Below are 21,264 nucleotides of genomic sequence, written 5' to 3'. Positions count from 1 at the left end.
GGGGAAAACACCAATTAAAAAGTTAGCAGATCGGGGGATAAGTGACCCGCAGGGATTTTAAGGATCAAGGAGCAGACGGCGCGCGGGTCCCCACGCCGAAATCAATCCTCCTTGTTGGAGGCGGTTGGGCACGGTCTCGCGCAACTCAAATCAGCGCAGCCAGCGCAATGGCCCGCAAGTTTTCTCGGTTCTCTGGAGTTTGCTCCACCACGGGCTCCGGCGCACACGGACCGCGAGGCCCGAGCACTGGCCCGGCGGCGCGCGGGAATCCCCGCATCGGACCGGACTTGCCCCACCCACTCGCGACACTCGGGCCACCCGGCCTGTCGTTCCGAGCCCGACGCCCCGCCCCCCCGACTGACGCGCGGGATAGGTGGAAAGAGCGACGGGAGGGGCGGGACGACGTCCGCCTACAGACGGAGGCCGGGGATTGGTGGGTGGAGAGACGGTGGGGCGGGGCGCCGTCAGACCCCCGGACGCAGCCGCGGCTGGTGGGTGGGGCCGGGGGGGCGGGGGCGGGGCCTGGTCACGCGCGCGGAACCGGCGTCGCCTGCGGGTAAGCGCCAGCGGCTGGGCGGCCCAGGCCTGGGAACTGGGCCCAGCGAGGAGGGCCCGGGGACGGCGGAGGTCGCGCTGCGCGTGGGGGCGCGGGCGGGGGCCGAGGACGACGCCCTGGGTTCCCCGTCGCCGCCGGGCCGGGGGAGGCCGGTCGTTGGGGCGGAACCGGCGCCTAGGGCCGCGCGGGTCCTCCCCTTACGGGTCGGGGTCGCGGTCCCTGAAGGGACGTAATCCAGGGGTCCCGCGCGCGCCGGAGCGATCCGCGGCGAGGGGCGGGCCCCGGCTCGCCCAGGTCCCCCTGCACGTGCCCAGCGGCCCCACCTCACTAGTGACAGGAAGGTCCCTGACCGAGGCCCCTCGTGGAGGCCTGCCTGGGGCTTCCGCGTGGCAGTGAGGTGACCCCGGGTTTAGGTGCGGCCGTCAGGCGAGCCGGCCACAGAGCCCCGGCCTCGAGCCTGCAGGGCAGTCCTGCCGCTGGACCGGCGGTTCAGGCCCGTGTGGCCTCCAGGTGCGCAGCCCCGTGAGCGGTGCCTGCCCCCCAGCACGGAGGGCACCCGAGGAGGCAGGAATCCCCTTGCCTCCTGGCTCTAGGCCGTCACCTAACCCCGCTGCCCAGGTCAGACGGGGAGGGAGGTCCCAGGCCTGACCCCGGGTAGTGCTGCCTGGGAGCCTTCTACCGATACCTTTGTTGGTCCTTAAGTTTGCAGGGAGAGGTGGCAAAACATCGTTCTGTGGAGCTGTGTGGAATCAAGCTCTCGATTGGGCAAACTGGAGGTTCCTGTCTTGCGTTAGTGGTTTATACACTGATTTGAAGCCTTGATTGAGCTATTTATGTGCTCTGTGATATATACCTCTACCTAACTAGGCCCAGGGAATGGGACACTCAGGACTAAAACAATCATGTACTTTATGTATTGTGAGATAGTTCCAGGTACTACTGATGTTATTTCTCATTCTCCTTTCACTAGTTTCAGTATTGAAATTATGTCCCTCCGCGTGGATTTTAGGTTTCTAAAGGGAAGTGAGGTCAGTTATTTGGGGGGGCAGGGGGGGAGGAGAAGATTTGCTTTCGTTCAAATTACCATACTGTTTTTATCTAAATAAATTGGTTTCAGGAGGGCATATAAAAGTGGCCCTCTTGATGACTTCGGCAGTGCAGGGAGGTAAAACAGGAATAATCCAGAACTGTGAGTGAGGGAGAAAATGGACCTGGCCTCACCTGCTGTGACATTTTAGCCCAACCTTGGTGACTTTGCCCAGGGAGTTGAGCAATCTCTCTGTTTACTTTCCTTTGATAAAAGGTACAATTTAGATAATCCCATCTTTGAGTGTTAGCTAGAAGGCCTTTGGTTAATGCAAAAAATGTAGTATCAGTGAGAATCTGCCACAGTAGAGTTTGGGATTTGTGGTATTTAATGACTGGGAACCCAAATGAAAAGCACCCATTTATGTAGCATATTGTCGCACTAAATAGGGTTTCTTCTGAACAGGCAGCTTCCCTGTTGACATTTGGGGGGGACAGATGGGTGAAAATTTGATTTTTGGACACTCAAGGTGCCTGTTCAGGTTTATGAACTGTCTTGCTTGAGGCCCTTTCAGATGGGCACCTCAAGGGGAGCACTCTTAGTGGACTGAGAGGCATGTGATTATTCCCTGTTGGAAAAGAAGGCTCCTCTCCTAGCCTTGCACAATTGATTGCACCATCTAGCTCACGGAACTTCCTCATTCTGCTGAACAGCTGCCCTGCTCCACACCTCAGGGGGGAGGTCCCTTCTCTGTTCAGCCATCACCCAGGATTTCACCAAGAACCAGCATCCTCCAGCTGCCCGGCCAGTGTCCAGCATGCCTTTGGCATCCCACAGCAGGGGTGGTCACCCTCCACGGCCACCCTGTGTACCACTCATGCCACTGAGCCGCTGAATGTGCTCAGTGAACCAAAAGCCCTTTTCACCTGCTGCTTCTGTTCCAGTCTTACTGCTGAAGGAATCCAAATCATCAGTTGGATAGGGAGAGAACCAGCTTTGGACGTCCTAATACCAGAGTCATTTTTATTTCATGTTCATTTGGATTTTTAAAGACAAGCAATAAAATGATGACTTCTCCCCTCATTTGTAGAGTGGACAGAAGGTGTTGGGTCTTGCACAGGAACTGTACTTCAGAAAATAGTCTCAGGAGGCTGAGTGCTCTGTGAACGTTTTTTTATCTCCATCAGAGCCCTGATGAAGGCTTAATGTCCTACTTTTGGCTGCTGCTATGCCAAGGTGGGCAACTTTATTAAGCTGAATGCACCATCTAGCCTCCCACCTGGCTTGCTTGCTGTGTTGTGGGTTTACAGCCTTAGAAATGGGATCTGACATTATTGTGGGATTTTTTGCAATGACTATTTCCCCTGTGATAATGGAGAAAAAGTGGGAAAGTTCTCTGAGAGCTTCAGAGAACTCTTTTTATAACCTTTAAAAAAAATAAAATAAAAAGGGCTAGTTAACACAGGTGTTAATGGGAAGTATCTACCTTTAATGTTCATCAGTTACCTGCCATTTTGACCCCCGAATTTTACATACATTTTCTTTCTAAGTAAAGCACAGCAGAGCCAGGTCAGCCAGAACTGCTGTCTTCTGAGGCTGGGCCCACTTCCTGGAGAACCCTCGTGACAAGGGTGGAGCAGCTCTTCCTACAAGGCGGTGGCTGAACCTTTGCCTCCAGGCCAGCCTTACACACTGTCCTTCCTTCCAGAACTCTTCCAGCTCTGCTGTCTGGCTGAAAAATGTCTGTCCTCACTAGCCTGTTTAAGTACATTGATGAAAATCAGGATCGCTACGTTAAGGTGAGAGGCTCTTTCCTTTTAGCAAGCATTAAAATTGGATGTAAACCTACGTGGCTCAGAGCTTTCAAGAGGCTAATCTAAATTATGCTATTTAAGTCTAGTTTTAAACATGTAATTTACAGCTCTGTCCCTCTACCTTCTCATTACAGTGCCGGGTAGACTGACAGCTTCTGATGGAAGGTCCTAATTTGTGTTTTCCAGGAGGGGCAAGCACAGATCTGAGATTTTTGTTTAATTTCTTGTGGTAGACAGTTTAAAGAACTAGTCTGCTTTTCAACATGTTTAAAGTGATGCAGTAGTATTTTAATATGTTAATCTGTTTTTCTGTTAATATGTTAATCTGTTTTAAAGTGATGCAGTAGTATTTTAATATGTTAATCTGTTTTTCGATGTTAACTTAAAATAATCATGCTTTAAAGTTATTCTTAGGAGACAAATTTGAGGTGGACTCTTTAGAGTTCTACATCTAAAAATTATACTTTGGAAATGACCATTGTTAGAATGATAAATGATCTGATTTGAACTTTGGAAATGTTAGGTATTCTCAGTGGCCTTCAGTTGTGATTTTGTTAGATAGATTCAGATATAAACTTATTTTTGAGACCTTGTAGCTTTTACATTCACCTCATGCTTAATGATTAAAAATATACAATCTGACGTTTTTCTTTTATGCTATAGTTTTTGGTATAGGGTCAGTCCAACTAATTTTTTTTTTTAATCTTAAAAAGCAAATGGGATGGGTTGATTCTTCTACATCTAATCAATATATTTAAAATGGAATAGCCACAGGTAGTGCCTCAACTTCGTGTGCCAGAATCAGCAAAATTATGAAGATCTTTCTCCCCTTAAGGGTTGTCTTTATCAGAAACTGTTCTGCTTCTTATCCACAAACAGAAACTTGCGGAATGGGTGGCCATCCAGAGTGTGTCTGCGTGGCCAGAGAAGAGAGGCGAAGTCAAAAGGATGATGGAAGTTGCGGCCAAAGACATCCAGCAGTTGGGTGGCTCCGTGGAACTGGTAGATATTGGAACACAACAGGTATGATTCTGGCATTCTTTGCATTGCAGAGCTGCACATGAGCAGAGGGTTCCTGAGGGGTTAAAACAAAACCCAGAACACCTCTCCACCGAAGTAGGAGGGAAAGAAACCGTTTTTTTTAATTGAATGAGCATTAAGCCCAAATGGGAGGCGAGGCAGAGGCAGTCGCTGAAGAGATTGCAGGGACAGAAAGCGACCTCCTGTGGGGATATAGCCTGTTCCGCTCAGGTTCTCCAGGTAAAGGACAGCCAGATCTCACTTAAGAGGAGGCCACAACATCACTTGTGGCCCATAGTTCATCCTGAACTCACCTGGTAGTGGGGGTGGTCACCTGTGTTTACTGCCTGCCTTCCTCCAAAGGGAAGATGAGCTTCTGTCTCTCTATGACAGCAGTGAGAGTTCTAGGCTGGAATTAGGCTCCTGCCCTTCCTAGAAACTGGATAGTAGGGGGCTGTTTCCAGAGACTAGCATTCTTGGGTTGTGAAACTGGCTAGAGGTTTCTTCTGCTTTTAAAAAGATTTACTTACCTTTCAGAGAAGCAGAGAAAGAGCTCAAAGTGTTCTAAAGTAAATGCTGTAAGAAAGTGGAGTGGAGTATCTTCCCTCTTTTTGCAACAGGGATGACTTTTTAAATTTGTATCTTCTCTCATACTTCAGATAATCTCCTGCCTTTTTTTAAAAAAAAGGACCAACTTGGATGCTAAAATCTATAAGATGACTTCAGTTGGGATGGGACAAAGGTTTTGTGATACTCAGTGTTTTCCTCCAGGTAGGAGAAGTCTTGAGGATTTTTTAAGAATAAGTCGATGTAGACATTCTTACAAAGTAGATACTCTCACCAGAAATCAGTAAGCTTTCAAACTAGGAAGTTACACTTTATCCAAGTATAGAATACTAAAAATAAGATATAACTTCTCCTCACTCACCCCTAGGGGGTGTGGGGGTCAGTTGCATTTCAATGATGAATCTAGGCAGGTAAATGTAGTTTGTTGTCTTCTTAATTTCAATGAACAGTGTCACTTCATGGTATATTATTCTGCTGTTTATTTTCAGATAATGTCAATCCCATGTTAATTACATGCCTCGGGCAATGTATTTTCAAAGTTTTTAATACTTTTTTATATTGCATGTTTGATGAGTTTTGGCTTATCTCATTTTGCCTTATGATTTAGATATTGAGTTGACGTTATAGTCATAAAGTTTGAGGTGTGGGCATTCAATTCCAGGCCTTCATTTAATAAATGGAAGAATCCTGAAGCCCAGATGGGTTGTGTCTTGACAGAGAACCCGTAGTCGATAAATGGCGAAGTCAAGATGAAAATCCAGGCCTCCTGATCCCCAGTTGTTTGAGACTTTTTTCTGATAACCAATTTAATAGTTGACTTAAACTTCCAAATGTTGTTTTCCTCCATTCTTTGGAGTTAAGCCAAGTTTCTTCATATTATTTTCATTTTGGAGCATACTTGAATTGCTCCTTCCCTTTTTTCAAATATAAATATATATTTAAATAATTTTGAAGAACTTGTATCATTGCAGTAAATAGATTGATCCTGTTTATCACTGACATTACTCTGCAATTCCTAAGGATGAGCCTTTCACAAAAGACTAAGATGACTGATATATTATTTTCAATTAAATAGCACCTTTTTTTAAATGAAGGAATTGAAAAATTTTATCACTGTTAGAAAAGTTCTACAGAGTTTTGCTGTATTGCAATTGTAAAGTTACAAAACATTTTGTCTTTTCTTCCCATAAGTTTATTTGGCAAAAAGTTTCCGTTTTCAGAAAGTGGTGATGGCTTGGGGCAGGGTCAGAGATGGAATTGGAAGTTGTCAAATAGAAGTGAAATGGCTGGAGCATTTTCAGCCTTATGGAAGGGTCTAGGGCATGGTGGTCAGCAGTGATGCCAATCATGGACCAGGGGTGCAGGTCCCCGGCAGGCGAGGACCAGGTATTGGGAAGGACTGGTTTGGGAGTGGCATTGGAGTTCCAGCGTAGACTAAGAAGTTCGAGTCTAGACAAAGAAAGTATTTTCTGGTCTTTGCAGGGGTACACCCCTTTGCAAGGGGTTCTGGAGATTTGCACTAAGGTGGGGAGTCTGGCAGGGAGCCCTTTCTTTAGACCCAGTGCTATCACTACCTCTGTACCCTGATTACTGGGCAACTCAGCTTAGGTTTGACAATTTCAACTAACATTTAAAATTTGTTTAGTCCTTTCAGCAGTGTTATTTTCTAACATAAACATAGTTCAAACAGAAAACGTTTAAAAATATGTGCCTTATTTTTATCTTGGAAACTCTTTCAGGCTCATGAGCCATCGCAAGAAATCTGCTTGAAAGCATTTGTGCCTGATTTTCACCTGCAAATGTCCACAGATACTCCCAAGTGCTCATCCCTGCACTGAGCATGCTAAGGGTTCTAGAAAATACTGCTTGGCTTGATAATGAGGCTGGTGAGAACTACCACCAACCTGAAATAATAGTCCTAGGAGTGGCCTCCTTGCTGCCCCTTCAATGGCTCCCCACCGCTGTCAGGGCTTAGCACAGACTCCAAGCAGTCCTGGGAGCCCTCAGCACTGGGCCCTGCCCACTGCGCTCCAAGGTCCCCGAGTTCCTGATCCCCTGGTTCTGGACTGCAGCAGGTGGCTTTGCCATCCCTGTCTGCTTGCCGCCATCGTGCCCACTGTTTGGTGAGTGAAGCACCATTCCCTGTGTCCCTCAGGGCCCTTTCTCACATTTAATGATGCTTATTTTTTACCTTCTGAAATTATCTTCTGCTTTCCTGAGCCCCTTGAGGCCTGGGGCTGTGACTCTGTTAATCTTTGTTTTGCGAATGCCTGGCACATGAAGATGCATGTGTTGGTTTCCAGGAGGAGGAGCCCAGAATCAACCAGTGAGGATGGGGTGGGGAAGTGGCTCGTGAAAAGGCCCACAGCCAAGAGCAGGGATCCCAGGGTGCCTTTTGAAGAGTTACTTGCCCACAGTGCCCCAGACATGAGGGTCACAGGAAGTCAGAGGACCAGAGTTTGGTCTGTCTCTGAGCACCTGCCCTAGGCCATGGGGTAGAGAGGTCGGCCAACCCATGTGGCTTCTGAAGTAAATGCTTAAGTATTTCAGAGGAGATATAGCAAATGGAATTTTATTTAGAGGAGAAACTGCTGTTATTTTAAAAGTCATTTTCCTAATCAGGCAACTGAGGGCAGACACGACTCCAGAGGCCACATGTCATGTGTGAGCGAGTGGGGCATGGCTTTTAAAGGAAGGTCCTCCATCCTTGTGAACAGCCTTCCTTGTGCATACAACCCTAGGTGGCTCATGGGGGAGCCACCTCTAGATGAGGCTTATTAGCTGCAGAGTTTACAGAGAAAGCAGGTTCTGCCCTACAAGAATTCCAGCAATTTTGCCAGATCCCTGATGCACAGACAGGGGCCACAGAGATGCTCAGGGCCCTGGGCTCAGTGAGGCCGGTCTTCAGCCCATCACTCACATACTCTCCATGTCATTTCAGTTGCTACTCTTTTTATCCCTTAGTTGTAAGTTGTTAGCTTAGCTGTGCTAGCAGTTTCGTCTGTGTTATTATGTTTATAAGCAGTGTTTTCTAGCAACTAGACTACCACACATTGGAGTGCAGTGGTCCAAATCGAGAGTACCCTCCCCCTGCAGCTATCGTGGACATTCTGGTCGTTTTCACCCACCTCAGCCACTTCCTTGGGACATCTTAGAGTTGTCTAGTTTTTCTCTGTTAGAGTGTAGGAATGTAGGAGGTACATGGGCCGCGGGATGGTTTGTACAACCTGAGAGGGCCATGGTTAAGATGAAGGCAGGAGGCCAACATCCAGATGTGGTACTGAAATTGGTTTACCCATAACCTCCGCTTCTGTTCTGGACAGAAAGAGTAATGGGAACACATCTGGAGGGATTGGGGTAGACCAAGAAAGCCTTCAGACTACCTAGAAAGAGAGCCAACTGTGACTGCTCCAGCTCCTAGCCTGAATGGTATTACTTCATGCTGGTATTTCTGGCCTTTTCAGTATGTGGTTGTAATCTACCTACAGAATTTCAGTAGTGTGTCTTCTAATTCAGATTTAATTTTGCAGTAGTTTTTAAATGTTATTCCAGAAAATAACAAGTTAAATTGTATCCCAAATTCAATCTTTATGTGTTTCGTTAAATAATTTTTTTTAATTAGCCTTTAAAAATTTACCAAACTGCTTGCATTTGGTAAACATGATTGAGTGTCTGTATTCTGATTGTAGGAAAGGGATTTTGTGGTTAATATCTCCATTGAACTGACCTTAAACTCTATAGTAAAAGTTGATTGATGAGAACAGATAAGAAACCTCAAGATATTTTAATAATATCTGTTGTAAATCTCAAATTCTTAAATTGACTGTCCTTGATTGTTCCCCTTTTGCCTCCTAGCTGCCTGATGGCTCTGAGATCCCACTTCCTCCCATTTTACTTGGCAAACTGGGCTCAGACCCAAAGAAGAAAACTGTGTGTATTTACGGGCACCTGGACGTGCAACCCGCGGCCCTCGAGGATGGCTGGGACAGTGAGCCCTTCACCTTGGTGGAGCGAGATGGTGAGAGCCCAGCACTTCTACATGAAAAGTACTTGTTTTTAACATCCAGAGAGCATTGCTGAAATTTAATTTTGGAAAATCGCTGATAGTCTCTTAGTTCTTATCTTTCCATTAGAGATTGTTTTTAGCATAATCTCTAAATCGGGTGCCAGAGGTTTCATGTTGGTACAGTGCCCGCTGACCTTCCAGAAAGCCTTCCTTTTCTCATGGACGCATGGTCATTCTTGACCGGGGACTCTGCTGGGCTTTCCTTTATCACTGATGCTTTTTGTAGAAACTGTTCTGAATGGAGGAAGCACAGTCCTCAAAAGCCTTTGTCTAACCCCCTAACCCCCAACCCCCAGTCATAGCTGCCTCTGGGTGAGCCTTAGGAGCTTGGATGTATTGGGAATGCATCAGCTTTTCCTAGCCCCTGCCCTGCCCTGCTTGGCAGGGTTGTAGTAATTGGTCAATGAGTGTCCTGCCTTATGCGGGTCCGGGCTCTAGGCATGCTCTTTTCTTCAGTGCCCTTTTTTGTGTAAAGGTCTTCTCTTTACTTCACTGCTGAAATTTCCCATGTGTCTGCACATGACATGGACCTTGGCAGATAAAGAAGCTCTCTTTATGTGTACCTGCCCCCGGACGAACTCCTAGGCTGCCTTTCACGCAAAGTCCTTCTACCTGGGCGCGCTGAGTTGATGCTCAAACCACTTCCTGGCTCGTTTCAGTTGTGATTGTTACCACACAAAATCATAGGCCTTGTTATTTACATAAAAGCAGCGTCTTTTATGAAATGCACCCCATGTAGCCTCCTGGCTCCTGCCCTGCCCTAGGCCCTCCCTCATCCCTCTCATTTCAGCTGTTCCCTCAGATCCCTCCTCTGGGCTCTGGCCCTCACTTGCTTTGTCCTGAGAGCCCCCATGGGGCCAGGTACACGTTACTGCTATTTCAGAACCTCACACAAGGCTGCACTGGTAGGGAAGGGCCATCCTGCATGCTCCCACGTCTGCATCTTCTCTTCCTGACCCTTCTGCCCACCTAGCCCGAACCCTTCTCCCCACCCTGCTTCTGTACCAGGCCCCCACCCAGCCCCTCAGCGTTCTGCTCTCCTCTGCAGTGCAAGCACCATCCACACCCAGCTCCTTGTATTTCAGTGCCATTTGCCCACCATGACCTGCAAAGCCCTTCTCTGAGCCCCTCTTGGCACCTCCCCACAAGCCCACCAGACAGATATTCACCTGCCTCGATAGGCTTTGTCACTGCATTTGACCATAGGCTGTCACCCTGCACTCGTCAGGCAGGCCTGGAGGGTAGGGTCAAGTTGTGTCTATGTGAGTCTGTTGGCAAGCTCAGTTCTGGCGCATTGTGGTTATTTAGTAAGTGTTTGTTGCAAGAAAAAAGAGTTTTTTCTTTTATCAGAGCCTGTATTTTATCTTTAGCTTTTGTGAAAAGTTGGATTTAGTTCGTAAAAGGAAATTCCCAAGGCTTTAAGCCTCATATGACTTTGGTGTGGATCATGTTAAAACTGCCAAACTTTTAGAACATCTAAGAACCAGAAAATCAGAGGCTGGCCAGTCAACCCAAGGGACCCAGAGCACAGACTCCAGGTGTGCTGAAGTTGCTCTTTCCTCCTGGGCTCTGCCTGCCGTCAAGGCAAGGTTCAGGTCTGCTACAGTGAGGAGGAGGGTGTGGGCTGCTTGTTGGAGCTGCAGGTCAGGGTGGCCTTGGCACGTGTCCCTCAAGGCCAGTATGAAGAAGGTGCTTCTCTTCTTTATCAGTTTGGTGCCAGATATTGGGGGGGGGGATGAGTGCTTAAAGCCAAATTTCCCACCCCTTGTTGCTACAAGCTGGTTATGGTAAATAGGTTTCAACAAACCAACTGGTAGTGATTTCTCGGAATAGGGCTCTAAGTCCATATCCTGAGTCAGCAGGGATGAGACCCATGGCTTATTGCTTGTGTCCTCTGAAACATGCATATGCCTTGCTCCTTCTGTTATGACTTCTCTTATAAATTCTAGCAATAGTATTGGATAGAGACAGTGGCTCCTTACAGAATGAAAATTGGGCCTCTAGTTGAAGGAGAAAGTCTTAATCCGGCTCCATGAAGTTGGGCTAAAGCCTTAGATGTTCCCTCGAGGTGTGCTCTCCTGCTTCATTGAAATCATAACTCGATGACTGTGCTGATTGCTGTTCTAGGGAAATTGTATGGGAGAGGTTCAACCGATGACAAGGGGCCAGTTGCTGGCTGGATGAATGCCCTGGAAGCTTTTCAGAAAACCAATCAGGTATATCACCCTTGTCCACTGCTTCCTATCTGAGGAATACAGAGGTAGTCTTTCTCTTCACACAAAAGCTTGTAAAGATCAAAGGTCACTGGGATATGAGAAAGCAAACTTTCCCTGAAACCTGTGTCAGCACAGTTGGCTCAGGTTTAGGATTATAGGTTTGTCTTTCAACCTTAGAAAATGTTCAAAGTTTACTTCTTTTATGATGTGTAAAGGTCATAATTGAAAGACTCAGCAAGAATTCAGCCAACATATGAACTGTGCATTTTAGTCATTGATTCAACTTGTGAATATGGTTACTTGACAGGACATAATATAGGTTTTGTGACATTTGGACAGATACTTTAGTTTTCTAGTCTATTTACTCCTTAAATTCAATTTTAGTTTGTAAATGTAGTTTTGTGTATATAGGAAATATCTATTCATTATAGAAAGTTTGTCAAATACTGAAGAGTAGAAAGAAAAAATTGCTTAAAATCCCAACTCTTAAAGCCTGTTAATATTTTGTTACCTACTGATCTTCTCTCAAATGTTTTTAACCTGATTGGGACCATAATGTATGGTCAGTTTTTGCTTCATACTTTTATCTGTTATCATGATGAAGTAATAAGAATAATAGGGGGCGGTGCAATGGTAGCTTAGTGGGAGAATTCTTACCTGCCATGCCGGAGACCCGGGTTTAATTCCTGGGGCCTGCCCAGGCCAAAAAAATAAAACAGGTAAAAGAATAATAGGATCAGCATTTTTGTCACAGGATGGAATTTTAGGGCAGAAAAGGATCTGAGGGGAAGCTGATGGCCAGCATCTCCAGCATCTCCAGAGGGGTTTGAGCCGGGACTCGGTGGACTTCAGTCTTCGCCTGGGCCCTGCCCTTCCATGGTCTATGTGGTCTTCACAGTTTTCTTGTAATACTTCATTTTCATATACGTGAAATGGGGGTGCGTTATGCCTCCCCTCACGGCGTCGGGGGAGCCCCAGAAACTAAACCGTGATTCACCATGGGCAGTGATGTAGCCAGCTGTCACCCAGCCCTTCAGGAATAACTGTCCTCATACAACGAGACTAAGAAAGGGCACCTGGCTCGTTCCTCCTGCCTTCATGGCAGTTACATGGCCCAAGGGAAGGACTGAGCGTGAGTCCCGTTATTTTAGAGGGCAGCTTGGGTGTTGCCGGGAGCACTCAGAGCGCCTGCTGAGCATTCGTAATGTTCTGTAACTCCCTAAAGCATCCTCAGCGAGGGGCCTGCTCTGCTGCGCTAGCCTGTGGTGGCTGGAGTCCAGCAGGCCCGGGAGGGAAGGGATGCAGCAGAACCAGCGCGGGCAGCCGCCAGCAGGGTTTGTCTGGAAGGTACTCAAATGCTTGAAATTGTGGTTTCAAAACATTAGTGGTTTCCTGCTTGTTGTTTCTAAGAAAGAAAAGCCTGGAAAGTGGAATGCTTACTAATGGTCATTTTCTCGTCAAAGGAAATTCCTGTCAATGTGCGCTTCTGCCTGGAAGGCATGGAAGAGTCGGGCTCCGAGGGCCTGGATGAACTCATTTTTGCCCGGAGGGACACCTTCTTTCAGGATGTGGATTATGTTTGCATCTCGGACAATTACTGGCTGGGAAAGAAGAAGCCCTGTGTCACCTACGGGCTCCGGGGCATCTGCTACTTTTTTATTGAGGTATGCTACCAAGGTCCATCGCTTTCTTTGTTTTTTTTCCTGACCAGTAGGCAACAAGAGAGGCAGAGGCCACAGTGCCCATCTTCTACCTGGCATCCACCCCCCACCTGGTGTCTGTCCCCAATTCTCACACTACCTAAAACGTCTTGTCTGTGGGTGTGGCCTCCAGGCTGCAGGGAACCAGAAGGCAAGCAACTTCAGGCTGGGCGAGTATGACTTAAAAAGTCCTAGAAATTAAAAACAAACAAAAATTGAGCACTTATTATGTGCAAGGCACTTTTCTATGTGCTTTATAAATAACCCAGGTCAATAATATGGTAGCTGAAAATGGAGCACTCTTAGTATTTCCGTTTTACAGATGTGGAATCAGAGGCCAGGGAGGTTAGGTAACTGGCCAGGTTACACAGCTGGCAGGCAGTGGGGCATGAATTGGAAGCTGGGTCTCTGGCTGCTGAGGTTATATAATACTAGGTATTGCCCTTTAGCAGATCCCACAAGTGCTTCTCTAAACTGGGCTGGAAAAGGGCTTGGGTGCTGGAGAAGTTGCCCTGCATCATTCTGTTACTTGTGGGGAGCACCCAGCTTACCTGGGATAGCACATCCACCCACCTGTGGGGAGCACCCAGCTTACCTGGGATAGCACATCTACTCACCTGTGGGGAGCACCCAGCTTACCTGAAATAGCATTTCCTCCTGATCTGTGAGGAACGCGTAGCTTGTCTGGGTTCATACATCTGCCTTACATGTGAGGAGCACACAGCTTACCTGGGTCAGCACATGCCCTTACCTGCAGGGACCACATCCACTTACCTGGGGGGAGCACACAGCTTAGCTTAGACAGCACATCCACTTGTCCTGTGGGTAGCATATCCAAGAGTAGTTTTTGTTGCTGGCCTCAACTTTTGTAATTTGAAAACTCCTTGAGGGAGCCAGTTTTGATTTTGAAAACTCTGTCAGGTCTTATAAATTTTATATGTTAATTTACTGTCACATGATAAATAAGCTCCCCCTCAGCTTCAAGCGGAGTTGTCTTTTTTGTTCAGGTGGAGTGCAGTGACAAGGACCTCCACTCGGGTGTGTACGGGGGCTCAGTGCACGAGGCCATGACAGACCTCATTTCCTTGATGGGTGAGCATGATGACATTCACTCGGGACTGAGTGAGGGGGGACCATCAGAGAGGGCCCCATTTGCTGGCTCTTTGTCCTCAGCTTTGGCACATACAGTCATTCTGAATCGTGCTCTGGGTGGCACGGCTGTTTCTCTGTTTTGGGCTGCACCCCCAGCTCCCACCCTAACTGCTCCCCGTCTACACTCGTTGTGCTTCATCTCTGCCTCCCTGTTTTACCAGCTTGGCCTCGAAGACCACTGCAGACCCCCTAGCCCCTTCAGGGTCTCATCTGACTCTTTCCCTAAATATGAGACTTGCGCAACTCATACCCTCCCTCGGGGCCACTGCGGTTTCTTATCTCCCTGTGAGCATTTGCTCTGGTCTGCTTGTAACCTCCCACACAGGGGTCTCCCAGTTGGCCAGCGCTTGGGGCATAAGATGTGCAGCATACTCTTCTGGTGTCCCCTTGGGTAGGGCACATGCTGTGTCCTTCCAAAACTGGACAAATGCACAAGCCTTAAGCCTTTCCTCCAGTCACTTGCCACACGGTACAGTAAGTTCTGCTTCCTCCCCTCTTGGGGTTGGCTCCTCGGGTGGCTGGATGTGTTCTCTGTGGTCAGAGCAGCTATCTTCTCACAGCCTCCCCTCCCCAGTTTGGGCGCAGCTGGTTTGTGGAATGTGCATTTACAAGAAATCCTGGATGGTAAACTGGTGTTTTGCATAAGCCCTTGAAGCCAGATTGGGCCATTCTCTTGCTCTTCCTGTGTTTCTGTTTCTTTGTCTGAAAACTGGGAATCATTACAGTCCCCAGCTCATGGGGTCTCTGGGGCAGATAGTGACTCAGTAAGCGTAACATGCTGAGGCTGCCTGACACGTGACGAGGTACTGAGAGACGTCCCCACCGCGATCAGCCCCTAGGGGCCACGCGCCACCGCCCTCAGCCCCGTCATGGTGAGCATCTTCCCCCCTTTCCCCAGGCTCTCTGCTGGACAGAAAGGGGAGGATCCTCGTCCCCGGCATCAATGAAGCTGTGGCCCCCGTGACTGACGAGGAGCTCGCGCTCTATGACAACATCGACTTTGACATGAAGGAGTACACAAAGGACGTGGGCGCCACGGCACTGCTGCATAGCTGTGAGGTACTGGCGTGGGCCCAGAGGATTCGGGGGTGCTCATGTGTGTTCATGAATCACCGCAGCGTGCACACGTCCAGGGGGGAAGTTACCGGGCTAACCATCTGCAAAATGTCTACTTGACCCCATAATCATTGGGGAATCTGTGATGTTTATGTAAGATCTCACAGCATCCTAGCAGCGCCTTTGGATTGGTGGGTTAATTTTTTTTACCACTGGGCCCAGAGATTAAGTTCTGTCCAACAAAGAGCCAAGTGTCAGAGTAGAAATCATTTGCCCAGAACTTTTACTTCACTGTTGGGAGAATGGTGTGCAATGACTTATCTCTTGATGAGTTTCATTCTCGGTTTACAAGAGGTTGGGGGTGAGTCCAGCTCCCAGCCTGGGAAGGGTAGGTCTGCTTGGCCCAGCCCCGGGGTTGGAGCTCCCGGGAGATGAAAAGGCAAAGAACTATGCAGGGACATGCAAGGGTAGGGCCTGGGCAGGGCCTCCTCACAGGCGAGCCCTTTGTGAAAAACCTTGGGGACCTGCTTGCAGGGTGGGCATGACAAGGGATGGGTGAGCAGCTGGCCAGGAACAGAGGGGCCGAGACTCTGCTGGGAGCTGAAGGCCACCATGGTTGGCCAGGAGTTTTGGCATTTTATCCCTAGAAATAGCAAACCTTCATAGACTTGAGTAGGGGTTCGAGCAAATCCCATCTCAGTTTGGGGACGATGACAGGCAGGCAGGCGATGGCGTATGAAAGCTGGGAAGACTAGTTGGTTGTTGCTGGGGAGAGAGACTTGAAGAGGACACAGGAAGTGGGTTGGGGGACCAGGTACCAGAACCCACAGAAGGAGACACCCGCACACAGCTGCAGGTCCGGAAGAGAGGAGGAGGCCTCTTACCTGCTGGCAGTTGAGTGCTGGTAGCACGAGGGGGGCAAGCTGGGTCGAGGTGGGTTACTGAATGGCCCTGTTTGCTGCTGCCCTGTTAATTGCTAATGACTTCTTGCCCTTCAGATTCACTGAGCTGTTTGGTTTATAAACAAGGACATACCAAGTGGCCAAGTCCAAGAGGAGCCTTTAGTACACCTGCAGCCAGATACACTCCCATGAATGGCCACCTGTCCCCACTGGGGTCGGTGTCCATGGCAGAGAGTGCCAGTCCTGTCTGGTCACTTTGCTGCCCAGGTGCAGCATCTGGTCCTGCCTTTGCTCTCCTGGTCCCATGTCCCAGGCCAGGGTGGGAGTTGCAGATGGCCTGTGGGGCACCCACACCTGTTCTGCTGCCTCTGGGGTCTATAGGACTGTCCCCTTGTCCTGGCAGTGGCGGGGCCTGCAGCACTACTTGGCTTTTCTCATTGACAGTGACTGATCTGAGCTGTCCAAAGCTGCACAGCCAGCCTCGGGGGCATGGCTCCAGCTTTGTTCTGTGGGGTGTGGCAGCAGGTGTCAGGGGGTATCCCCTCAGGCTGCAGCCTTCCTGTCATCAGTCATAGGCCCTAGCCTGGGCAGTGTCCCTGGAACTGCTGGTGACTGAGGGACAGCCTAGCATGTCCCACCCTTTCATCCTTTTTCTGCAGAAAGACATCTTGATGCACAGGTGGCGATACCCATCCCTCTCCCTCCATGGAATTGAAGGCGCCTTCTCTGGAGCTGGAGCTAAGACCGTAATCCCGAAGAAGGTCATTGGCAAGTTCTCCATCAGGCTCGTGCCAAACATGACCCCTGATGTTGTCAGCGAGCAGGCATGTGGGGCCGGGGAATGGTCTGGGGGGACTGTTGGGTGTCCTAGACAGCTGAATTCTTGCCAGGGCCTGGATAACTAAAATCCCTGCAGCCCATACACCTCTGCTTCCTCTCTCTCGCCAGCTCCATCGTTGCCAGGGTAGGCCTATCAGAAACTTGCCAGAGATAAAGGGTGTTTAAACAGGTTGCTCGAAAGTGGCCTTCATCATTGCTGAGACACAGACATCTGACCTTGGGCTTCCCTGAGACTTCAGGTCAGATGCCCCGTGTATGCACCCATGAAGCGCCAGGCACTGGCTTTGGGGGGTGCTGAGGAGGGCCCCCCAGGGCTGAAAGTCAGCCAGGCCGCCAGGGGGTGGCGCCCCTACCTCATCCAGAAAAATTTAATGAGAACATGGAATCAGTCTTCCCTACTGGGAAGGAGAAACTGAGGCCCCTGGGCTGCTTGGAACTGCATACTCTACTGTCAGGAAGCAGGCCTTGCCTGCCTTAGGTCTAGATGAATGTTTGCTCACGGTTGCTTTCATCAGGCAGGTCAGGGAACTGCTCTCCAAGCTTTCTTTAAACGGATCTGTCATTTGGGACTCTATGTTAAGGGATGGACCACTTACAATGAGAATAGTGGTTTTTTGTTTTGTTTTTGTTTTTTTTTCCCATGAGCAGGCACCTGAAATTGAACCTGGGTCTCTGGCATGGCAGGCAAGAACTCTGCCTGCTGAGCCACCATGACCTGCCCTAGAATAATGTTTTTTACCTTCAAATATCTGGGTTTGTTTCCCAATAAGACCCCTATCTCTGTTCTCCCAGTTATGAGGTCAGTGCCAGCTGCTGAAAAGCTGGGGCCCATTGTGGATCCCCGGTGCTGGACTGGACAGAAGCTATACTGCATGTTGTGTCTCCTCTGTCTGGGTCCAGGTTACAAGTTACTTGACTAAGAAGTTTGCGGAGCTGCACAGCCCTAACAAGTTCAAAGTGTACCTGGGCCATGGCGGGAAGCCCTGGGTGTCGGACTTCAACCACCCCCACTACCTGGCTGGGAGGAGAGCCCTGAAGACAGGTCGGATGCCTCTTCGGGACGCTCCGGGGCGTCAGGGCTCCTGGCTGGCGTAACTCTGGTCACCCACCTCCTGACATGTGGCCACGCCAGCCAGGAGGCCAGGTGGGCAGGAGTCAGGGGCAGGGGCCCAGCCCCGCTCAGAGCCTGTGCTGAGGGCCCAGTTGTCACGGGTCTGCCTCCTGCCCTGTGAGCTCACGTATGCTTTGTCCCCTCCCTAGTATTTGGCATTGAACCTGACCTGACCAGGGAGGGCGGCAGCATCCCTGTGACACTGACTTTCCAGGAGGCTACAGGCAAGAACGTCATGCTGCTGCCCGTGGGCTCAGCGGACGATGGTGCCCACTCCCAGAATGAGAAGCTCAACAGGTGAGGCCCAAATGGGCCTGGGGCTGGGCTCCACCCTCCCAGGGACCAGAGATGAGGCTGCAAGAGACCAGGGCCCTCCCCTACCCCCATCCTCCCCCCCCCAGCCATACCCCTAGCTCCCTTCCCCCTCTGTCCCTCTCCCCCTGGTCCTTCCCTCCTGTCTCCTAATCCTCCTCCATCCCAGCCTGGGGTCGACCAGTTAAGAGCTAAGACAGAGGAATATGGAGGTGAGACAGGGCCTAGTTATCAGGTAGATGGAGCTGAGAGTCAGTTGTACCCCCCTAAGGGTAGGCACCTCCTGCTGAGACTCAGGGAAGACCCTGGCCTCTATTAGTCCAGGAACCCCAGGGGGGGCAGCTGCACTGAACCTGCAGTAGGGAGTGGGGCAGTTTGGTGATGGGCAGACAGGGTCCAGGGCTGCCAGGACAATGCAAATGCTTGGGGAAGAGTGGAGTGCACTGGGTCTCGGAGCCCCCTGCACATCTGTAGCCCAGCCAGGCCATGTGCTTCCTTCTCCATCAGGTATAACTACATAGAAGGGACGAAAATGCTGGGCGCGTACCTGTACGAGGTGTCCCAGCTGCAGAACTGAGAGGCCCAGTTTTCCTGGAGCACTGTGTGTTATCGGAAAGAACACTGTCTGCTGTCTTTGTTGTCCTTCGGTTTGCATGGGAAAGCAGCATCCCCCCTTTTCCCTCTTCTCCTGTTCAAATTTGCACAGACTTCACGATTACATCCACCTGGACATCACAGAGCTCCTTATACTGCCGCTTGTGAGCAGCAAGTCCCTTGAAAGTGGCTCTCGGTGGACAGTTGAGTCATCCCCTGGTCAGATTCTTGGAGGTGGTTAGGATGACTTGGTCTCCAGAAAAGAGCATACATCCAGAAAAGCACAACTTCTTCAGGAGAAAGTTCTGGTTGTGTTGGGTTGGGATGAACGTGGGCCTTGGTGTTTTTGGCCTGGGTTGCTTTCTCTTCCTAGCTCTGCCCCTGCTGGGAGAAGGCACACTCAATTTTATGAGGGGCTCGAGACCACCTTCTTGGGCCCTTGTTCTCCTCCAGTCCTGTTCTTTCCTAAAATATTAGCCATTTGCAGTGGTTCCCATCCTCTCTCTCTTCCCTCAGACCTGTACCTAACTGAAGGGTTATTTTGTCTTGCTCTGTACTGCTCAATAAAAAGTAGAAATGAAGCTCCTGAGGCATGACTAGCTATCCGCCTCACTGAGCACCCACTTCTGCTGCCACCTCCACCCCTACCCCCCAAGCTGTGTTGTGTTGGGTCACAAGGTGGGGTAGTCGGAGCTCAGGACATGAGACTTGGGTCTTTCTAGGTGAGCATCCCTCTCTCCCACTTCGCCCAGTGAGCTGAGGGCCCACCCCTCACTGCTACTGAGTCACAGAAAATGGGAGTCAAACTGGCTCAAACAAAACAGAGAATCCATTGGCCCAGCCCAGCCTTCTCTATTAAAAGGCAGGAGTGGCGGATCCCAGGGCTGCCAAGGAAGACTACATGAGGAGCCTGGAGCACCTTATGGCAAAAAGCCAGGACATGCTTAGAAAATGTATGGGCCAAAGTGCTTGAAGTGCAAATCAAAACCGTGATGAGACACCACTTCACCCCCACTAGGACAGCTGTTGTTCCAAAATAAATGGAAACAGCAAGGGTTGACAAGCATAGGCTGAAATTGGAACCCTCCTGCATTGCTGGTGGGATTGTAAGATGGGATGCCTCTGTGGGAAACAGTTTAGTGGTTCCTCTAAAAGTTAAGAAGAGTTAGTATACAACCCAGCAATGCCTCTCTTAGTACATACCTCATATAATTAAAAAACGGGGTGGAGGACTCAAACAGATACCTGTATGCCAGTATTCATAGCACTGTTATTCCAATAGCCAAAAGTAGAAACAAGCCAAGCACCCGTCAGTGGATGAGTGGATAAACCAAATGTGGTTTGTACCACCATGCAGTACTAGGCCGTGGGAGGAGTGCAGTTCTGATGCCTGTGCAGCATGGATGAGCCTTGAGGACATGCTGAGTGAGAGAAAGCAGACACAAAAGGAAAGCTATATAAAAGGCCTAGAGTAAGCAAATTTGTACAAACAAAAGTAGATAAGAGGTTACAGGGGCTGGGGGCAGGGAGAGGGCAGTTACTGTTAAATGGGTACAGAGTTTCTGTTTGGCATGATGATAAAGTTTTTGAAATAATGGTGGTGGAACAATATTATGACTATTTCCACTGAATTGTACACTTAAAAATGTTAATAGCAAATTTCATAGTATAAATTTTTACCACAAAATGTTTTTAAAAATTTTTAAAAAAAGAATGTGTGTGCATTGAAAGAGGAGGAAGCTGCCTGAAGATGCTCACTGGCCAGAGCCTGTTGAAGCAACAAAATAGTTGTATTGATCATGAACCAGAGAGTAAAATCAGTATGCATGAGTCCATACAGATTGTGCATAAATGATCAAATAAGTAAATGGAAGGAAAAGGGCAGCCATACCTTACAGTCATTCCCCAGTACTCAGTGGAGCAGGAGAGAGGAAAATGGAAAACCACGGCTGGCCCCGAAGCGCTAATTGCTGCAGGCAAATCCCCGAGGGACACAAGAGTGGGCCTGATCTAAAAGTGTCCCCCAAGCCACTTGTTAGAAAGGGGTCCTGGCAACTGCAAAGGGGGCGACTTAGGACCTCAGCCACTGGAGGGTCACCGCAAGGGGCTGTGACCACAGCACATGCTGCCAATGGGATGCTCCAGGAAGACATACCACCGCAGGGGCTCTTGCCCGACTGCAGGACCCTGTCCTCAACAGCACGCATCAGCAGACCCGAATCCAGGGACAGTCTGCAAAATCCCGGGTCCCCTCTGCAAGGTCCTGAAAAGCAATGTCCCTGGAGGGGAAATGACACTAGTGCCCCACGGGGTTTGGGGTGGAAGCGGACG

General features: G+C 49.3%; 1 protein-coding gene across 9 annotated transcripts; it reads left to right on the top strand.

Moving 5' to 3' along the window:
- The first annotated feature begins 500 nt into the window (after positions 1–500).
- CNDP2 (carnosine dipeptidase 2) lies at positions 501–19,514 on the top strand. Of its 9 annotated transcripts, XM_077135225.1 has the most exons (13): positions 592–627; positions 2,674–2,819; positions 3,134–3,382; positions 4,277–4,420; positions 8,840–9,002; positions 11,178–11,266; positions 12,730–12,930; positions 13,974–14,058; positions 15,017–15,177; positions 16,736–16,900; positions 17,817–17,958; positions 18,177–18,324; positions 19,046–19,514. In XM_077135225.1, exons 3-13 carry the CDS (start codon positions 3,323–3,325, stop codon positions 19,173–19,175), a joined length of 1,488 nt encoding a protein of 495 aa, XP_076991340.1. In that variant the 5' UTR covers positions 592–627; positions 2,674–2,819; positions 3,134–3,322; the 3' UTR covers positions 19,176–19,514. The 9 variants fall into 9 exon arrangements, with proteins under 9 accessions (XP_076991343.1, XP_076991338.1, XP_076991345.1 ...); XM_077135228.1 differs by lacking the exons at positions 592–627; positions 2,674–2,819 and adding an exon at positions 501–556 and having other exon boundaries at positions 3,292–3,382; XM_077135223.1 differs by lacking the exons at positions 592–627; positions 2,674–2,819 and adding an exon at positions 505–556.
- Positions 19,515–21,264: the final 1,750 nt, after the last annotated feature.

The sequence above is a fragment of the Tamandua tetradactyla genome, chromosome 18 (genome assembly GCF_023851605.1).
Source record: "Tamandua tetradactyla isolate mTamTet1 chromosome 18, mTamTet1.pri, whole genome shotgun sequence".
Taxonomy (NCBI): domain Eukaryota; kingdom Metazoa; phylum Chordata; class Mammalia; order Pilosa; family Myrmecophagidae; genus Tamandua; species Tamandua tetradactyla.
This window is presented reverse-complemented; position numbering and strand designations above follow the sequence as displayed.

Coding starts and splice junctions, on each gene's coding strand:
- CNDP2 (XM_077135228.1), top strand. CDS start 3,323: ATGTCTGTCCTCACTAGCCTGTTTAAGTACATTGATGAAAATCAGGAT. Junction 9,003..11,177: donor CACCTTGGTGGAGCGAGATG/GTGAGAGCCCAG, acceptor TTGCTGTTCTAG/GGAAATTGTATGGGAGAGGT. Junction 11,267..12,729: donor CTTTTCAGAAAACCAATCAG/GTATATCACCCT, acceptor TTCTCGTCAAAG/GAAATTCCTGTCAATGTGCG.